Here is a 16,985-nt window from a genome sequence, read left to right on the forward strand (position 1 = left end):
ACTGACCAGATGTGTCCTAACCAGTCTTTTCCTTTTTGTGTGCCCTCTTTAAATGCTTCTGCATGATTTTAACTGGCCAGGACATGACTTGGACAAGGTTGGACTGACTCATAATGGATAAGCACAATTGCTTCACCAAAAAAATAAATAAATAAAAGATAAGGGGCAATCTTCAGAAGCATAATGATGTTGACAATCATCTAAAAGTCTTTAAACAAATGACCAGGCAATTTCAATGCTGGTATGACTATAAAAGTCTACCTAAAACCAGGAAAAATATATTCCTGGATATGCAACGTAGGGGCAAGACTGTGGTCTTGCTCTAAATTAAACATATTGATGAATTTCAGAAACCTCCTTAATGTGTCTAGACAGCTTAGGTTTCCTCATTTCTCTCTGCCAATATTTGATAAGAGAGGTTGAAGATGGGTAGAGACAATAAAAAGTAAACTAGCTAATAAGTGCACGTTAGCATATGTGATATTTGGGGATGTGAGCGGCAAAATGGGCTGAGGATCTGAGTTAATGACTAAGGACAGAAAAACTGTATACCAGAATCCAAAATGCAACACTGTTACAATGTTCTTTCTATATCATCTCTTGCAGCAATCCCAGCTATTGCCATGAGCTCATTTGCCACCTCTATGCAGATATCTCCCAGATCTATAAATTTCATCATTCTCTTTCTCCTGACTCCAGTTCTGCACCACCAACTGAATGAATATCACTACTTATATGTCTCATAGGCATATCAAGCTCAACATGTCCAAAATGGAACTTAGTACATTTTCTCCAAACATCCATTTCCTGAATACAACATAAAAAAGCAAACTAACATACTATTGTCATTGCTCCATAAACCAAAGGACCCCGGCTACTCACTATTTGACAAAAACTAAAGGGAGAGGGGAAATAAGAATCTCCCATGTGCAGGGCATTGTGCTAAATCCTTTACAACTATTATTTTATTTGATCCTCACAACAACCCTGGGAGGTAGCTACTATTAACTATTATCCCCATTTTACAGTTCAGGAAACTGAAGCAAAAAGTCATTAAATAACTCACCCAAAGTCACACCATTAGTAAGTGTGGGAAGCCAGATTTGAATTCAGAAGGATGAGTCTTCCTGACGCCAGGCCTGCCACTCTGCCACTCATTGTGCCACCTAGCTGCCCCTACTAAAGTTTGACAATGCATATCTGGCAAAAGAGTTTTAATTTTTTTTCTTTCTTGATGGGGAAAAGGAGGTATGAAGGAGATAAAAGAAATGTTTGTTACTTCTAAAAAAAATTTGAGAGTTAAAAAAAACAATTTCTTGTTCCAAACTTTTCAATTTCAGTTGAAGGTACCACCATCCTTTTAAGTCACCCTGGCTTACAACCTCCAAGTGATCCTTGCCTCTTTCCTCTTTCTCACTCACCATATCCAAGCAGCTACCAAGTCCTGTCATGAAGAGCTATTAAGGTGCTACAGGGGATAGAGCACTGGGCCTAAGGTCAGAAAGTCATGAGTCCAAATTTGGCCTCAAATCCTTATTAGTTGGATGACCTTGGGCAAGTCATTTAACCTCAATTTGCCTATTTCCTCAACTGCAAAATTGGGGTAACAGCATTAACCCCCCACGGCTGTTGTAAGGATAAAGTAAGATATCTGTAAAGCATCTAGCACAATGTTTGCCACATCCACTCACACAGTACCTTAGTTTAACCCCTTGACACCTCTCATCTATACTATAGCAACAGTATTCTACTTCTTCCTTCTCCAAAGTATGCTCAGGACAAATATTCTTAGAACATATATCTGACCATGTCACAAACCCTCCCCCGATATAAAAATCATCAGAGGATCCCTATTGCCTTCGAAATGAAATATAAACTACTCAAGGGGCGGCTAGGTGGCGCAGTGAGTAAAGCACCAGCCCTGGAGTCGGGAGGACCCGAGTTCGGTCCTGGCCTGAGACACAACACACGCACAAAAAAACTAGCCGTGTAACCTTGGGCAAGTTACTTAACCCCAATTGCCCTCCAAAAGGCAAAAAAAAGAAAGAAAGAAATATAAACTACTCAGCCGGGCCTCCTCTACAATACGGAGACTCCCACCTACCTTTTAAGTGCATTTTTCACATAACTCTTCTTCCTACCTGAGACCCTCGGCTCTTGACAGGTATACCTTCACTTTATTAAGCCAGGCCGCCATGTCACTTCTCTGGCAGTTCCAAATCATGTGTCCACCCCTTTTATCATCTTCATCCCACTGGAATCCAAGACCAAGGCTCCAACAGGTGGAGTTTTCACTCTCTTGCCCAGAACCAAAGCACCACAATACTTCCAGTCAGCTTCAAACCCTTTTGTTTCCAACTCCCACATTCAGCAAGTCCCAAAGCCTTGCTGCGGTTTTAAGTTTGAACAGCCTATATAAGTTAAGATTCCTCCATTAGAACATCAGCTCCTTAAATGAAAAGAGACTGTTTTGCCTGCTTGTATTTGAGCTCTTAAATGATTTTTTCCTTCACTCATATGTTCATGAAACCTACATTCTGGAGAATATGAACTACTTAAAGCTGTTACTCAAATCTGAAAATCTACCCCTAGTCTCTCTGCCTTTACACAGGCACTATGTCAGAAATGTACTCACTCATCCTGAGCTCTCTTCCAAGACTCAGTTTAGGTGCTCACTGTATTCTCCATGTGGCCTTTCCTGAACCCCCTAGCTATCATCCCCCTCTCCCTCCTAAAATTCCTTTGTATTTATCTATGTTCATGTTGCATCTCAACCCCTATCAAATATAAGTTGCTGAAGGGCAGAATTTATTTTATTCTTGTCTTTGAATTCTCAGCGCCTAGCAGACAACTTCCAAATATATCCCATAATTTTTAACAGTAAATTTAGCATCTAAATCCTGCTTCGTTTAAGCTAATATTCAGGTTAATTTGCATTCCTTGAACACCAATTAGCTAAAAGTAAAAGGAAGCATATTTGGGTGATGGTTAGGGAAGTGGGCTCATTATTAAAAACTGAATTAATTAACAAACTGGAAAAATGAAAGCATGTCAGATAAAGCAGAAGGCTTGAGATGCCATTAACTCAACTTCACTACATGACAGATAAAATTCTTAAAACCAGGTATCCCAAGTCTCACCTCCCTGACCTTCCCCACCCCCCCCCCATTCTGATCAGTGAGTGGCTCTGGTGACTCATTTTATCAAACCATAATCCTTATCCTCCTGGATTCTCAGTTCTATTCTTCCCAACCCTATTCCACCTAGTTCTGGAACCATAATAAAATAATACTGCCACTGATACTAGAAAGAATATGTCAACTTACTATTCTTGGGTTCCCATAACCATGCTATAAACTTTCCAAATCAAAATACCCTTCCCCAGCTCTAGTTTCCTTTATATATTGTCTCTCCTATTAGAATATGTTTCTCTAAGCTAGAGGCAGTCTCTCCTTTTGTATTTGTATCCCCAGCACTTAGTACAGTGCTTGGTACAAGTTAACATTTAATAATGCCTTTTCATTCATTCTCCAATGTTCAAGCCACTGTACAAGGAAAAATACACACAGTTATTGCCTCCTGTGCTGATGGGAAAGCAGATTTACAAGGCCTCTGAGTCCCGCGTGCACTGACATTTCTTAAATATCTCTTACCTCTTCTGGTTCTTGTTCTTGCTCCCGGCCAGGCTTGGACTTCTTTGGTTTAGAAGGGCCTCCAGGGCTAGAAAGGGATTTTGGCAACTTGGTAGAAGATGGCACCAGATGTCTTGATGGCACAGAAGAGCCTCCAAGACGCTGCCCACCCCCAGAGAAAGGAACAAAGGAAGGAGATACTGATTCCTTGGAACTCAGCTTCATTTCATCATCCAACCGTTTAAGGCCCAGACAATCTATCTGGCTGATCCCTGAAGCAATTGCATCATCTGGTCGACTTAAATCGCCACTGCTTAGCCCACCAGAGCCCAAAGAAAGCAGAGAATTGCTGGAGGCCTCATCAATAGAGACAGATGGGGCAGGGTTTCCTGTGACTTTAATCCTAGGAACCACAGACTCCTGCGTGCCAGGTGATTCACACATCTTCATGGAAAACCTTTTGGGAAAAAACCAAGGCCATAATAATAAGCAATACTAGAAACAGTAAAAAAAAAAAATCCCTCATTGCCCTTTAGGATTTCCTAAGTCCCACTCCCCAACCCACAGTGATAATGGGCAAACAGCCCAAAGTTTTTCTGATGGAATTTGGAAGTTAAACCAATTATTGTGACTAAATAACAAAGGATTTGGTCTTTTTTTTCTATACTGCAATAAATTGGTGCAACAAGCACCAATCCAAATATCATGCTCAAGGGAAATTAAGCCCTTCTTAGGAGCTAGAAAGTTATTTATTTGGAGAGGGGTTTAAACCTAAGCTAGTCAGGAGGAGCTGATCTCAAACCCAACCAGCAGGCGGAGCCACAGGAGCCAGCTTCCCATGGAAGAGGTCAGCACCAGGCTTTAAACAATTTTTTAATTAAACAATAATAAGCACACAAATGATTTGTATTTCCCACCCAATTAATAAAGCTACCCTGCTTCTTTTAATCTGTACCCACAAAGAAAAGAAAAGAAGGTTCAGAAGGGGACAGAAACAAGCAGGACAACTTTGGAACACATAAATATGTTAAATTATTTTTAAAGCTTTACTTAAAAGATTCATGGTTTCATATACAGTCCTCTTGTTCTGCTCTTCTTTGTATGTGGAAATATTCACATTAGTTGTTGTCTGTCAAACTCATTATAATACAATTTCAAAAAAATTGTACCCAAATAACATTGTAAAAAGCCTGAGCCAACATCTGCAACCATGGGAAACACATCTGGGCAACAGTTTTAGATAAACAGGCAAATGCAGTAATTGCTGTAAGGATGCTTTTTTTTTTTGCCTTTGAACTTTTTTTTTAGTGAATTTTTCTGGTGTCTGAAACAAAACAAATTTACCACTATAAGTTTACAAAGAAGAAAGAGTCTCTGACAGGAAGACTAACTTCCTCCACCTGACCTGATGATGGCATTGCCTCCAGTTAGGCCCAGTGACTTCAGTGAGATCTTCTGCAAAGCAGCTCTCCCAGTTATCTGGAAGGGGACAAAAACGGGGAACAGAACAGACCTTTGTCCAAGATACTTAGAAGATGGATGGCCAGAGAATAGGCAACAGACAACTCCTAAGAGAACTCTTGAAGGTTCACAGATTTAGAGCTAAAAGCGACCTTAGAAATCACTGAGTCCAACCTCTTCATTTTATAGATGATGAAACTGAGGGACAGAGCAGCTAAGTGGCTTGCCCAGAGTCACACAGCTAATAAGTATACAAGGTAAGATTTGATGCCAGGTGTTGCTGACTCCAAGTCCAGTATCTTCTCTACTAAATTATGTTGCCTCTCTTCTTGTTCTCTCTTAACTCTAAGTTCTTTAGTCTTTTCTGGCTTAAAATAAAGCTCCCATCTTTCTAACAAGGGCCAAAGCCCTTTTTCCAATTCCCTGTATCATGTGATCCTTTTCCTTCCAATCTTTTGGCTTTCTCATAAGTGAAATGGCAGAATGGTATATTCCAGAAAGAGTATAGGAGTCATGAGACCTGAATATTCTAATCTCAGTTCTGCCACTAACTAGTCATTTAACTTCTCTGCACCATATTTCCAGATTTATACAATTATTGGATTACATCTGATGATATCTTAAGGTCCCTTCCATTTTATGAGTGATCTATAAAACAAGAGAACCAACCTAGTTGGACTGAAGGGAAGAGATAAAGAAGATTTGCCAAGAGATTTGGAGAAAACTTCTGGTCAAGCCTGGGTGGAAAAAACCTGGAGTGTAGTAAGGGATCAAAAGCTGAAAATGACACACTGAGGACAATAGGGCTCTATCAGAACATGTTAGTGAAGAAAAGAGAAAGAAGTCAAGATCATCTACTGGTTCTCAGCCTATATACCCTTACCCACAAAAGGCTGACTCCCAACCCAAAAATAGGGGCCAGGCTTCCAGACTTCTAGAGGACTATGCCCAAAAAGACTCTAGAAAGTTCAATCATGAACCAAAAATCAAACCTAAAAATTATTCAAATGATTAATGTTCCTTCTAACTTAAAAAAAAATTATAAGCACATGGCCATCAAAATTATGGCTTTTTTCACACAATATGATGGTTTTACAGAATCTTAGAGATTCAACAAAAAGATAACAGAAATAACTTCAGCAAAGTAGAAATATAAAACCAGCAAAAATTGTCAGCCTTTATGTATATTATCAACAACAATCAGGAGGAAGAGAAAAGGGAAGTTACATTAAAAATAATTATTACAGAATGTATAAAACATTTGGGAGCCCACCTACCAATATATTACAAAAACTATTTGCTTACAACTACAAAGCACTTTATAGAAATAAAGACAGACCTAAATAACTAGAGAGAGATTAATTGCTCATGGTTGGGTTCCATCAATATGATAAAAATTTACAATGCCACCTAAGTTAATGTATTTATTCAGTGCCATATCAGTCAAATTACCAAAGGGTTACTTCACAGACCTAGAAAAATAACAATAAGATGTATCTGAAGAAACAAAAAGTCAAGAATCTCAAGTGAAGGGGCATCCAGGTAGCTCAGTGAGTAAGAGCACCGGCCCCAGTGTCAGGATGACCTGGGGATCAAATCCGGGCTCAGACACTTAGCATCCACCCAGAAATAACTGGCCGTGTAACCTTGAGCAAGTTACTTAACCCCAATTGCTTTAAAAAAAAAAAAAAAGAATCTCAAGAGAAATAATGAAAAAAAATGGGAGGGTAAGGGTAGGAGGAAATGGGATCTAGCAGAGCCATATCTCAAATAAAGCAGTAATCATCAAAATTATTTGGAACTTATTTTGGAATTATTTGGTCAAAAAATTTTGGAATTATTTGGTCAAAAAAAAGCAGGAAAGTTGATTAGTGGAACAGAGTAGGCACACAACACATAAAAATAAGTGAACACAGGAGCCTAGTGTTTGATAAACACAAAGAGCCCAGCTACTGTGTTATGGACTCACAATCTGATCAAAATTGCAAAGTCTAGCAGAAATTAGGTTTGTACCAACAACTCATATTGTATTATCATAATGAGTTCCAAGTGGGTATGTGACCTAGGTACCATTATATACAAATTTATGGAGCAAGGGAAAGAAGACACCTTCTGCAAGTATGGATATGAAATGAGTAAACGAGGGATAGAGAAGATCACAGAAAATAAAATGGGACAATTCTGATCATATAAAATTAAACTTTTTACACAAACAAAAACAATGTAGTTTAAAAGGTATAAGGGAAACTGTTAGCTGGAAATAAATCTTTGTAGTAAGTTTCTCTGATAAAGATCTAATATCCAATATATACAAGGAATTGATTCAAATATATAACAATAAAAGCTATTCTCCAACAGATAAATGGTCAAAGCAAATGAACAGACAAAATATGCAAATTACTAAAAAGAGAAATGTAAGTTAAACTAACTCTGAAGTTCCACCTCATACCCATCAGATTGGCAAAGGTAACGAAAATGGAAAAATGACAATCGAAGGGTTTATGAGAAGACAGGCACACTTAATGCACTATTGGTAGATCTGAATTGGTCTAACATTTCTGGAAAGCCATTTGGAACTATGTTCAAAAAAGTGACTAAACTGTCCATACACTTTCATTCTTCAATACTACTACTAGGTATATACCTCAGGGATCAAAGACAGAAATTAGCCAAATATAGAAAATATTTATAATGAGTCTTTTTGCTGTAGCAAAGAATTGGAAACTAGGGAGGTGTTTGCTCATCAACTGTGGAATGGCTGAGCATATTATGGCAAATGAACTAATGCAATAATGGTGCCCCCAAAAAAAAGTTATTAGCATTAAAAAAAAACAAACCACAAATGATAACAAAGCTCAGGAGGCATGAGCAAATAGGACAGCTGACAGTGGTGTATCTTTTTAAAAATGAAAGCTGTATGTAATATAGTTATAATTTCATGTACAATTCTTTTTCTGTTCCTCTATGTATATGAAATTCTCTTTTTCTGCTCTTATATGTATATGGAAGTAACAATCATGAACCAATATAATAATATTGGTTGATTTTTGTCAACTTCAAAATAACAAAAGAATTTCCAAAATATTACATGACTATGTTACATGAGCCAAAAAAAAAAAAAATCCACAAATGCTGAGCATATAGGAACAGATTTTCATCAAGTAGAATTTACACAAATTGAAACAACTCATTTAAGGATATGCATAATTGTTACTATGCTATATGGTAATTTGGCATAAATGGCAAGCAGTTTCCATAAATGATTGTAATCAGTATTTCTTTTACACAGCCAACCCAAATTTTTAGTCATTATCTTTCTTTGTTACTTTTCCATAAACTAATCAGCATTAATGTGTACAGTTTGTCTTGATACAATATAGGATTTAATCTTTGTCCTATATGCACAAAGGTACTGATCCTTCCTCTTCCCACCAACACCCAAAGCTGAGGTTTCCTAGAATTCTTTCCTATAGCTTCAGGTACCTGCTGTTACCTCCAAGTTACCCCTAGAATAATCCTATTTCCCAGATAAAGGATTTAGGGGAATAACCTAAGGAGAACAGAAAATGAACCCCTTAAGTGGAAGCTAAGAGGAGACCTGCCTCTCACATACATACAAATAACTCTATTACACTCATTCCTCTATTTCTACTCCAAATTACCAAGGCAAAATGGTGCTTGAGCCTCACCCTGACCTACACTTGCTTCCCAGGATACAAGCTGTCTTTTATGTTCATTCTAGCTATACAAAAATTGGGGTAGGAGGAAGAGGGGAATTGATTTGCCTGAAAATCTCAGTCCCATCTTGCCTGGAGTGTAGATGGGAACATTGTAAATAGTGTTATAATGTATGAATATTATTGCTAAAGAGGGTGAAGAGACCTAAGCCTTAGCATATAGTAAAAATAGCCTGAAGTGAAGACCCAAATACAAATGCCGTCTCACTTACTAACTATGAAACTGTGGGCAAGTCACTTAATCTCTATTTGCTTTAATCCACAAGTTGAGTTTTCTTATCTATAAAATGGGGAAAATAATAGCACTTACTTCCTAGGGTTGTTGTGAAGATAAAATGAAAAAATATATATGAAGTATTTTACAAAACTTAAAGCACGATATAAATACTAGCTATTATTATTATAGGATAGCCCATGAAGGAAGAAAAGATAATGAGAATGAGTTCTAGATCCCTAATATTTAGGAGCTCTCAGATGGAAGGGGCCGGAAAAGAAAGGGGCCAATTCAAGGCAGTATTCCTGACAGAGAGAACTCTGCCCTTCTGTCTTCCGGGGGACCTTAAGAGACCTAAATTTGGTTTACCATCAGGTCTGACTTTCCCCTAACTGCTTCATTTTTTCTCCTAGTCATTTCCTCTGTTGTAACAAATCATCAATATTTTGGGTTGCTCATTCTCTTACTTTTCCTTCCAGAAAGTGCTTAAAGCAAAAGAACCTACATTCTGTTCGAAATCCAGAGTGTCTACACTTGGCAAAGTGCCTTGCACACTCAGGTAATTGTTTATGAGTAATACTGAAGCCAGTAGACAAAAGGTATGTCCCCAATGCTCTAATTTGACTGTCTGGGGGCAATAAAAATAAATAGTTTATCGATTCTCTTTCTAACCACGGCTTTCAAGGAGCTTAAACACAGGGATCTGAACACCAAAACAGCCAGATTAGCACTTAAAAAAAGGTAAATTTTCTAGGCAAAATAAGCCAAAAAGGAAATGAGATAAATGGGATCATTTGTGTATCATTTTAATTAGACTAATCAGGAAGTAGAATAGTTTATCCAAAAGGAAAGATTTACCTAAAGTTTACTGAAGAGTAAAGTAAGATAGTTTCAAGCTTTTTTAGGGAAAAAAAGGCGGCACAAGGTCCCCCCGTCTATACTCATTGGAGGCATTGCTTTTAGCATTCTATTTGGGAGCACATGAAAAGAGCACAAACCCCAGGGACACAGAAAAGAAACACGGAACAGGGGAAATCCTGTGTGTGAGGGGGTGAGCCACGAAACTCCCCTTCTTCAGCCGCATTAAAAAGGAGGCCCTGAAGCCCAGACTGCACAGTCCTCAATGCTTCAGCGCTGATTCCAAGTACTTTTTGATCCTTTGTGGCAATAAGTAACTTCAGATACCTACAGTCTCCTCCTCAAAGCCCCAACACTATCTCTACAAGTATCTCCTGCTCTAGTAAACCAATATTCCACTCCTTAAGGGTTACATGATCCTAGCAGTTAGACATTACCTCCAGAGGGAAGACTTCTGGCGAGAAGGCTCATGAAATACCATCTCGTACATGAAGTCTTTCAGGGAAGATCAGAAAGATTGATAACTTCCCCTTTCTCACACCATCTAGACATAAAAATCTCCCAAGTTACCCTTTGCCACTCTCCACCCATACTCCCCAAATTTCTCATTTGACCTGTCTATGACAGATGCTTTACTTTCATTCATGCATCAATTTACCATTTTCCTTCTAAAGCATATTTCTTATAAACATGTCCGTGTCCATGTGCCTCTCTCAAATCATAAGGTCAAAGAAAACAGAAAAGATAATATCTTTGTGCAATGGATAGCACAGAAACAGTGTATATAAAAGCAGGAAATGTCAAATGTTAGACAAGTATTGGACTTTCCTGGACCCAACCTGATTATCTCAGTTAATGGAGTAAGACTCAAAAATAGTAGTTTAAGAGAAAACCAAAATTTTAGCTCTTCCACAAGTCCCTTCTGATGGCCCCAGTCCATGCATTTATAAAATAAGAGTGCTGGACTAGGTGACTTCTTAAATTCTTATCACTTCTAATCATCTAACAATTCATCCCTCCTGTCAAAATCCTATTTGGCCCCAATCAAGGCAACCCCTTCCCAGTCTCTCAGTCAATCTATAGCATAGGCATTTGTTAATGCTTACTGTATTGTGCTATACTGTGCTATAGGGGAAATGGAGACGGGTCAGCTTTATGTTCAAAATGATCTTTGGATGTCAAACTGTATATAAATAAAGGAGCATTTAAATTTTCATCAATCTCTACACAAGATCAAGAGCTTTGCTCAGGTCAAGACAAGCAGCAACATGGACCTGGGGGTTGTAAGAGACCTAGAGCTAAAGGTGGTACTCCCAAACCATCACTCTCAGAAAGAAAAGAGTGAGAAAGAAAAAAGAAGAGGGAAAAGGAGGGAGGAGTGGGGAGGAGGAAAAGCTAGGCTTCAAAAGCCAGAACTGAACATCACACAAAAAACCTCCACACTGCAAAAGGTTTTGAAAGAGATCAAAACATGGAGCAAAGCAAATATTTATTAAAACAAAACCACTTTTGTGACTCTTGGGCTTTGAGAGACATTGAAAAAACAAACAGGGCATTGAGTGAGGTTTACAGGAGCAGCCGCCCGGGCAGTCTATGGTTATGTTCCAACGAAGCCTGAGCTTTTTTTTTTCTTTTTCCATAAAACACATCAGGCTTTGAAAAGATCTAACTTCTCTCAGTCACACACTTTGAAGACAGGTCTGAAGGAGAGAGAATTTTCCAGGTTGGAAAGTGGCACTGAGTTTGTGTAGTGATTTAGGAGAGGTCACAGGGAAAGGGAAGCCAGAATTCTGAGGAGGGGGAGGGGGGCGGGGGGGGGAGTTATTGAGCCAGAGAAAGCTGCTAACCTACCTCATCCCTCATGTAAACACAGACTGGAGTAGATTCACACAGCTGCTCCACACACTCCCTGTAAGGAGAGGAAAAGAAAACAGCTTAGGCTCTCTGAAGCTGATGTACAGAGAACACCCAGGTGCCAGTCACCATGACTCCTAGCTCAGAGGACAGCTAGGAGGGAAGCAAATGAGATCCCACAGCACCCAGAGTAGTCAATGTGGGAGGCATTACCCATGCCTCCATAGCTTAAGAAGTGAGGGAAGAAGGCCACAACACACCCACCCACAATCAAAGCTGTGTTCTAAAGATATAAGACAGCTTTCTCTCTCATGCTCTTGGTTATAACACTCATTCTTACTCAGACCAAACCTGGTTATTGCCAATTAATGAGAAATATACTATTCCAATATGCAACATAACAGAAAGAACACTCTACTAGAAATCTAGAAACCAGTGTTTTAATGTCTTCTCTGCCAGTAACCAGCTGTGGGACTTTAGATAAGTCCATTAATTGCTCCAGGGCTTAGTGACTTACCTGTAAAATGAAAGAGTTGGCAACAATGACAAAGGAGAGGATTTCTAGAGAAGAGAATTTTACAGTGATCCAAACTGAATGACCAATCTTTCAGCTACTATGCAGGGAAAAGTAGTTCAAGGAATGTCTCCAAGCTGTTGAAAACACACACACACACAAATACACAAGTGTGCATGCGTGCGCATGCACACACACGCAAAACAATGGGAAAATTGCTTTAATGTAAAAACAAAGGAAAAAAAGGATCTAATAGGACAAAAGGGAATCTTAAGCTGTGTCAGAAGGATGGAGAATAGAAAATATGACACAAGATAAAGGGAAGAAGAACCATGAATAGCTGGAGTTAAGTAACAGATCACATGCTCTTTACATAGGAAAGCACTGAATCTTATAAGGAAGATGCAACTGATTGTCCTTTAAAGAATAATAATTTGGATCCACAGTACTATCACTTGAAATATCAATCAATACGGTAAAGAAGAAGAAATATAGACAGCTAGGTGGCAAAGTGAATAGAGTGCTGGTCCTGGAGTCTGGAGGACCCGAGTTCAAATTTGGCTTCAGACACTTGACACTTACTAGATGTGTGACCTTGGGCAAGTCACTTAACCCCAATTGCCTTGCCTTCTCTCCTCAAAAGAAAAAAAGAAGAAATAAAGAATGGGCACCTGATGATGACTCAATGCTGAGAGTGACTGAGGTGTACTATCTTCTTTGGGCATGATAAAGAACATTCCAGAACTCAGCAAATCTGATGAGTACCCACTTTTAATGATTCACATGGGCACAAATGCCAGAAGGAAACAAACAAGTACTGCTAAAGATTATGAAATCTTGAACAAGAAATCTTAAGAGCTCAAAGCACAGGTGCTGTTTTTAATCACTTGGACCAATTAAAGCAAAGACTTCAGAGGACACACACAGGTTTCTAAAGAAGTCAGTTTTAAAAAAGACAACTGTGAGTGGGATTTATATTCCTGAATCATTGCTTAAGATACTAAAATGAATGTTCTTGGACATGGAGTACACCTAGATAGCGCTATCACAAGAAACAAACAAAAACACTACCACCACAACACATTCAGTCTCTGGTTGTGCAGATCTAATCAAAGGAGATCTAAACTGAAAAGGAAAATAAAATCAAGTAATCACACAAAAGTAGATACCACAGAAAATAGCTACAATGCAGGAAAAATATTACCAGTACAGACACCTAGAAATTCATAAGATGTGAAAATCTAAGAAAGGACCTTGCAATAAAATCCTGAGATGCTTACTGAATAGTAGACGCCTTTTAGCTGTCTGACCCTGGGCAAGTTATATCTGTTTGCTTTAATAAACTAGAAGAAGGAAATGGTAAACCACTCCAACATCTTTGTCAAGAAAACTTCATGGATAGTATGGTCCACCAGATCACAAGGAATTGAACATGACTGAGTAAGAACAAAGTGAATTTCAGAGCCTAAGAATAGGAAAATTTGACCATAATGAAATTTGGTAGGCTGGGTCCCATGAACTGGAATATGGCTTAGTTAAGGAAAAAAATTATTTTGGGCTTTCTTTTTCCTTTTAAATTTATTTTTAGTTTACACATTCATTTCCACAAGTTTTTGAGTTCCAAATTTTGTCCCTCTCCCTCTCCTTCCCCCACCTCCCCTCAAGATGGCATGTAATCCAATATAGGTTCTATGTATACCTTCACATTAAATATATTTTTACAAGAGTGAAGCTGTAAAGAAAAATTATAACCAATGGAATGAACCATGAGAAAGAAGAAAAAAAAAACGAAACCAAAAAAAAAAAAAAGAGCACAAATAGTTTGCTTCAGTCTGCATTCAGACTCCGTAATTCTCTCTGGATGCGTATAGCCTTTTCCATCATGAGTCTTCTGGAGTTGTCTTAGAACCTTGCAGTGCTGAGAAGAGTCAAGTCACTCAAAATTAGTCATCACACATACAATGTGTTTGTGATTGTGTACAATGTTCTCCTGGTTCTGCTCCCCTTATTCAGCAGCATCAGTTCATATAAGTCTTTCCAGGTTATTATGAAGTCCATCTGCAAGATATGTTTCTTGCTGAATTGATGTAACAAATTATAAAGCAGAAAAGAACTTGCTGTTTTAGTCTGAATTTGTAGTTATTCCATCATCTAAGCAAGTGTTAATATTTGTAACTGAACACATACGTGTAAAAATTCATTCCCCTTTTTGAAATTGTTTGGCACCCCACCTCCTATTGTACTTCGGGTGGCAAATGCTGTTATGTATGACTGTTAATGATTTACTTCTCAAGTCCCTCCAAGCTCTCTGAAACATCCAGGATGCAGTCTGAGCGGTGTACCAGACCACTCCACTGTTAAGGTGGTGGGAAGAAAAGTCTGGATCCATCCCTCACACATCAAGGTGACGGCTCCTCCCAACCCACCAGACCTGTGGGTAACAGAGCCAACCAGTGACTTACAACTGAGGATTAAGAGACTGTCTTGACGCTCCTGTTCCTGGCATTCCTGCCTTTGGCCGGTTCCAACTCCTATGCTCCCACCTTGTACTCTTGGACTCTTACTAAGACAACTGATGGGTCTCTAATTTCAAAAATGTAACTCATGGCCAGCCCACCCTTTTTCTTTGATCACTGTGTCCCAGATTCATGTTGTTTCCCTATACAGGCATGTATTCTGCAGGGACCAATGGTGCTGCTTGTGGAGACGTGGGCAGAAAAGCAGCCTTTGGTCAACCCAGTCGTATGTCTGCCCTGAGGATGGGTCTCCCGATTGTGGGGGACAGGGAAATATCACTGTGCCAACTGGGATTGTGTAACCATTGCTAACTGGGTCTCTGGTGGCAACCGTGACCACCACATTTCATTTCATACCCTTAAGTCATATAACCCAGTTGTCATCAGGGTTTTAGATTGGACCAAACCGGACTGGAAAACTGGGACACCTTGGGGAATCAGGTTTTATTTCACAGGAAGGGACCCCAGGGGTCTTGTTCAACACACTCCGGTGCTGAGGGATCTTACTCCCACCGGTCCCAACCCAGTCCTCAACCCACCTCCTGGTGGTGATCTAACCTGGGATGCCCCCTGTTTCAGCCATTACCATCACCCCTGCAGACTCAGGCAGCACTTTGGTAGACCCCAAGTTCCTCTGACCCGAGCTTAACTTCTGACTGCTTATATGCAAGAACACCTTTTTGCTGGCAGCCCCTATTTTAGTCCCTATTCTAGTTGGCCTTGGTATGGCAGGATTGGCAGCAGTGGGTACCACAGCCTTAGTGCAAGAGAACAGTCCCCTGGACTCAGTTGAGTCCGAGCTTCAACTATAAACAAGAAAAGGGGGGAGTGCCCACCAGAAATTATACACCAAAGCCCCCTAAACCTGCCAGAAGGAGACATCTACCAGGGTCCTTGGAAACCACCTAACAGGCCACAATAGTGAAGCAACTTTTCACCTGTAAACCTGCCCCAAATACAGGTTTGTTTTTGTTTAAGGCTTCACTAGGAACAGCATCAATGGTGGCTTCACTAGAAATGGCATTACACCCCCTTGGAACCACATTTTGTTGATTAGCAACACCTAGCTCTATAAAAGTATACCTTTCAGAAGACTCAATGCTATCTTCCCTATTGGGAGGCAGTCACCAGCTGGTCAATAAACACTTATATCAAATTATAATTGGCTTTGCTCTCCTATGTTTCTCGGTTGTCCACTTCAGTGGGCTGATAAGCCCCAGGAGTAGCTGCTACTGCTGCGATAGGCCTTGCACTTGTCTCTCACCCAGCTCCAACAGACCCCTGTCCTGCGCTAAGAGGTTTGGGAATCACCACTGCCACGGGTGATAGTTCGCCAAGACTTGCTCCTGCTCCGTTACGGTTGGGTCTGTGCTGGTGCAGTCTACACACTCTTCGTTTCCCAATCCGGGGCAACAAATCCTACCCATCAATTTTCCTTGTTATACTGGGCTTGAAAACTGCCAAACTCTGTCTCCTGGTGGATTCTGCCATTCTAAAATTTGTTCAGATTCACTTTGGAGAGGTCTCTGAAGAAATGTATGGGAGATCTCAGGTGAGTCCTTGCTTTCACTCCACCATCTTGGTTCCACCCCTTGTTTTGATTTTTTTAACAGATGAGATGAAGACAGAGAATTGTAGAATCAGAGGGGTTAAGCATTGTTGACAGCATTTGCATGACAATCAATTGAGGCAAAATATAAGGAGATTGTCATTGGCGTCTGCTACTGTTTTCCTGCATATAAATTGGATATAAAAAAAGAGTTTAAGAAACAGATCACAAACTTCACCCAGAAATATGTTATAATAATGACAAAAGAAAGAATCTAAAATTTTCTCTTGGTTTGCCTTAATAATCTTCATCCTTCAAAAGGTAGAGAAATGAGAAGAATTTTTATTCCAGACTCCCTTCTCATCATCAAAGAGGAATTGGTCAATAAAGTGGAAATTATGGGAACCTTGGAAGTAAATGACTTCTACATCTAGGAGTTTATGACAGAGAATTTGGACAAGCAACTTTCATAGGATTCAGAGGAAGGATAGATGGAATCTCACTCAACAGACGAAGGCATCCAAGAAGGGATGGGTAATGAATGCTTAAGAATAAAATTCTGAGATCTGGCCTCAGACACTTCACACACACACATACACACACACACACACACACACACACACACACACACACATACACACACACACACA

At 39.5% G+C, this 16,985-nt stretch overlaps 1 protein-coding gene across 6 annotated transcripts in view; it reads right to left on the reverse strand.

Moving 5' to 3' along the window:
- Window positions 1-16,985, reverse strand: part of ASPSCR1 (ASPSCR1 tether for SLC2A4, UBX domain containing) — a 144,761-nt gene that overhangs the window by 76,907 nt on the left and 50,869 nt on the right. For 5 of the 6 annotated variants that reach the window (XR_011163561.1, XM_069064011.1, XM_069064013.1 and 2 more), the window contains exons 5-7: window positions 11,754-11,811; window positions 5,038-5,111; window positions 3,654-4,089 (exon numbers count right to left, since the gene is read on the reverse strand). Coding sequence is in view for 5 of the 6 variants with exons in the window: in XM_069064011.1 (XP_068920112.1) it covers window positions 3,654-4,089; window positions 5,038-5,111; window positions 11,754-11,811 (568 nt within the window). In the remaining variant the exon portion in view is untranslated. The remainder of the gene's footprint in view (window positions 1-3,653; window positions 4,090-5,037; window positions 5,112-11,753; window positions 11,812-16,985) is intronic. The other variant, XM_069064015.1, reaches the window with a different exon arrangement.

The sequence above is a fragment of the Petaurus breviceps genome, unplaced genomic scaffold (assembly GCF_028583685.1).
Source record: "Petaurus breviceps papuanus isolate PSGF00001 unplaced genomic scaffold, PetGlider_PUasm1.0 90617, whole genome shotgun sequence".
Taxonomy (NCBI): domain Eukaryota; kingdom Metazoa; phylum Chordata; class Mammalia; order Diprotodontia; family Petauridae; genus Petaurus; species Petaurus breviceps.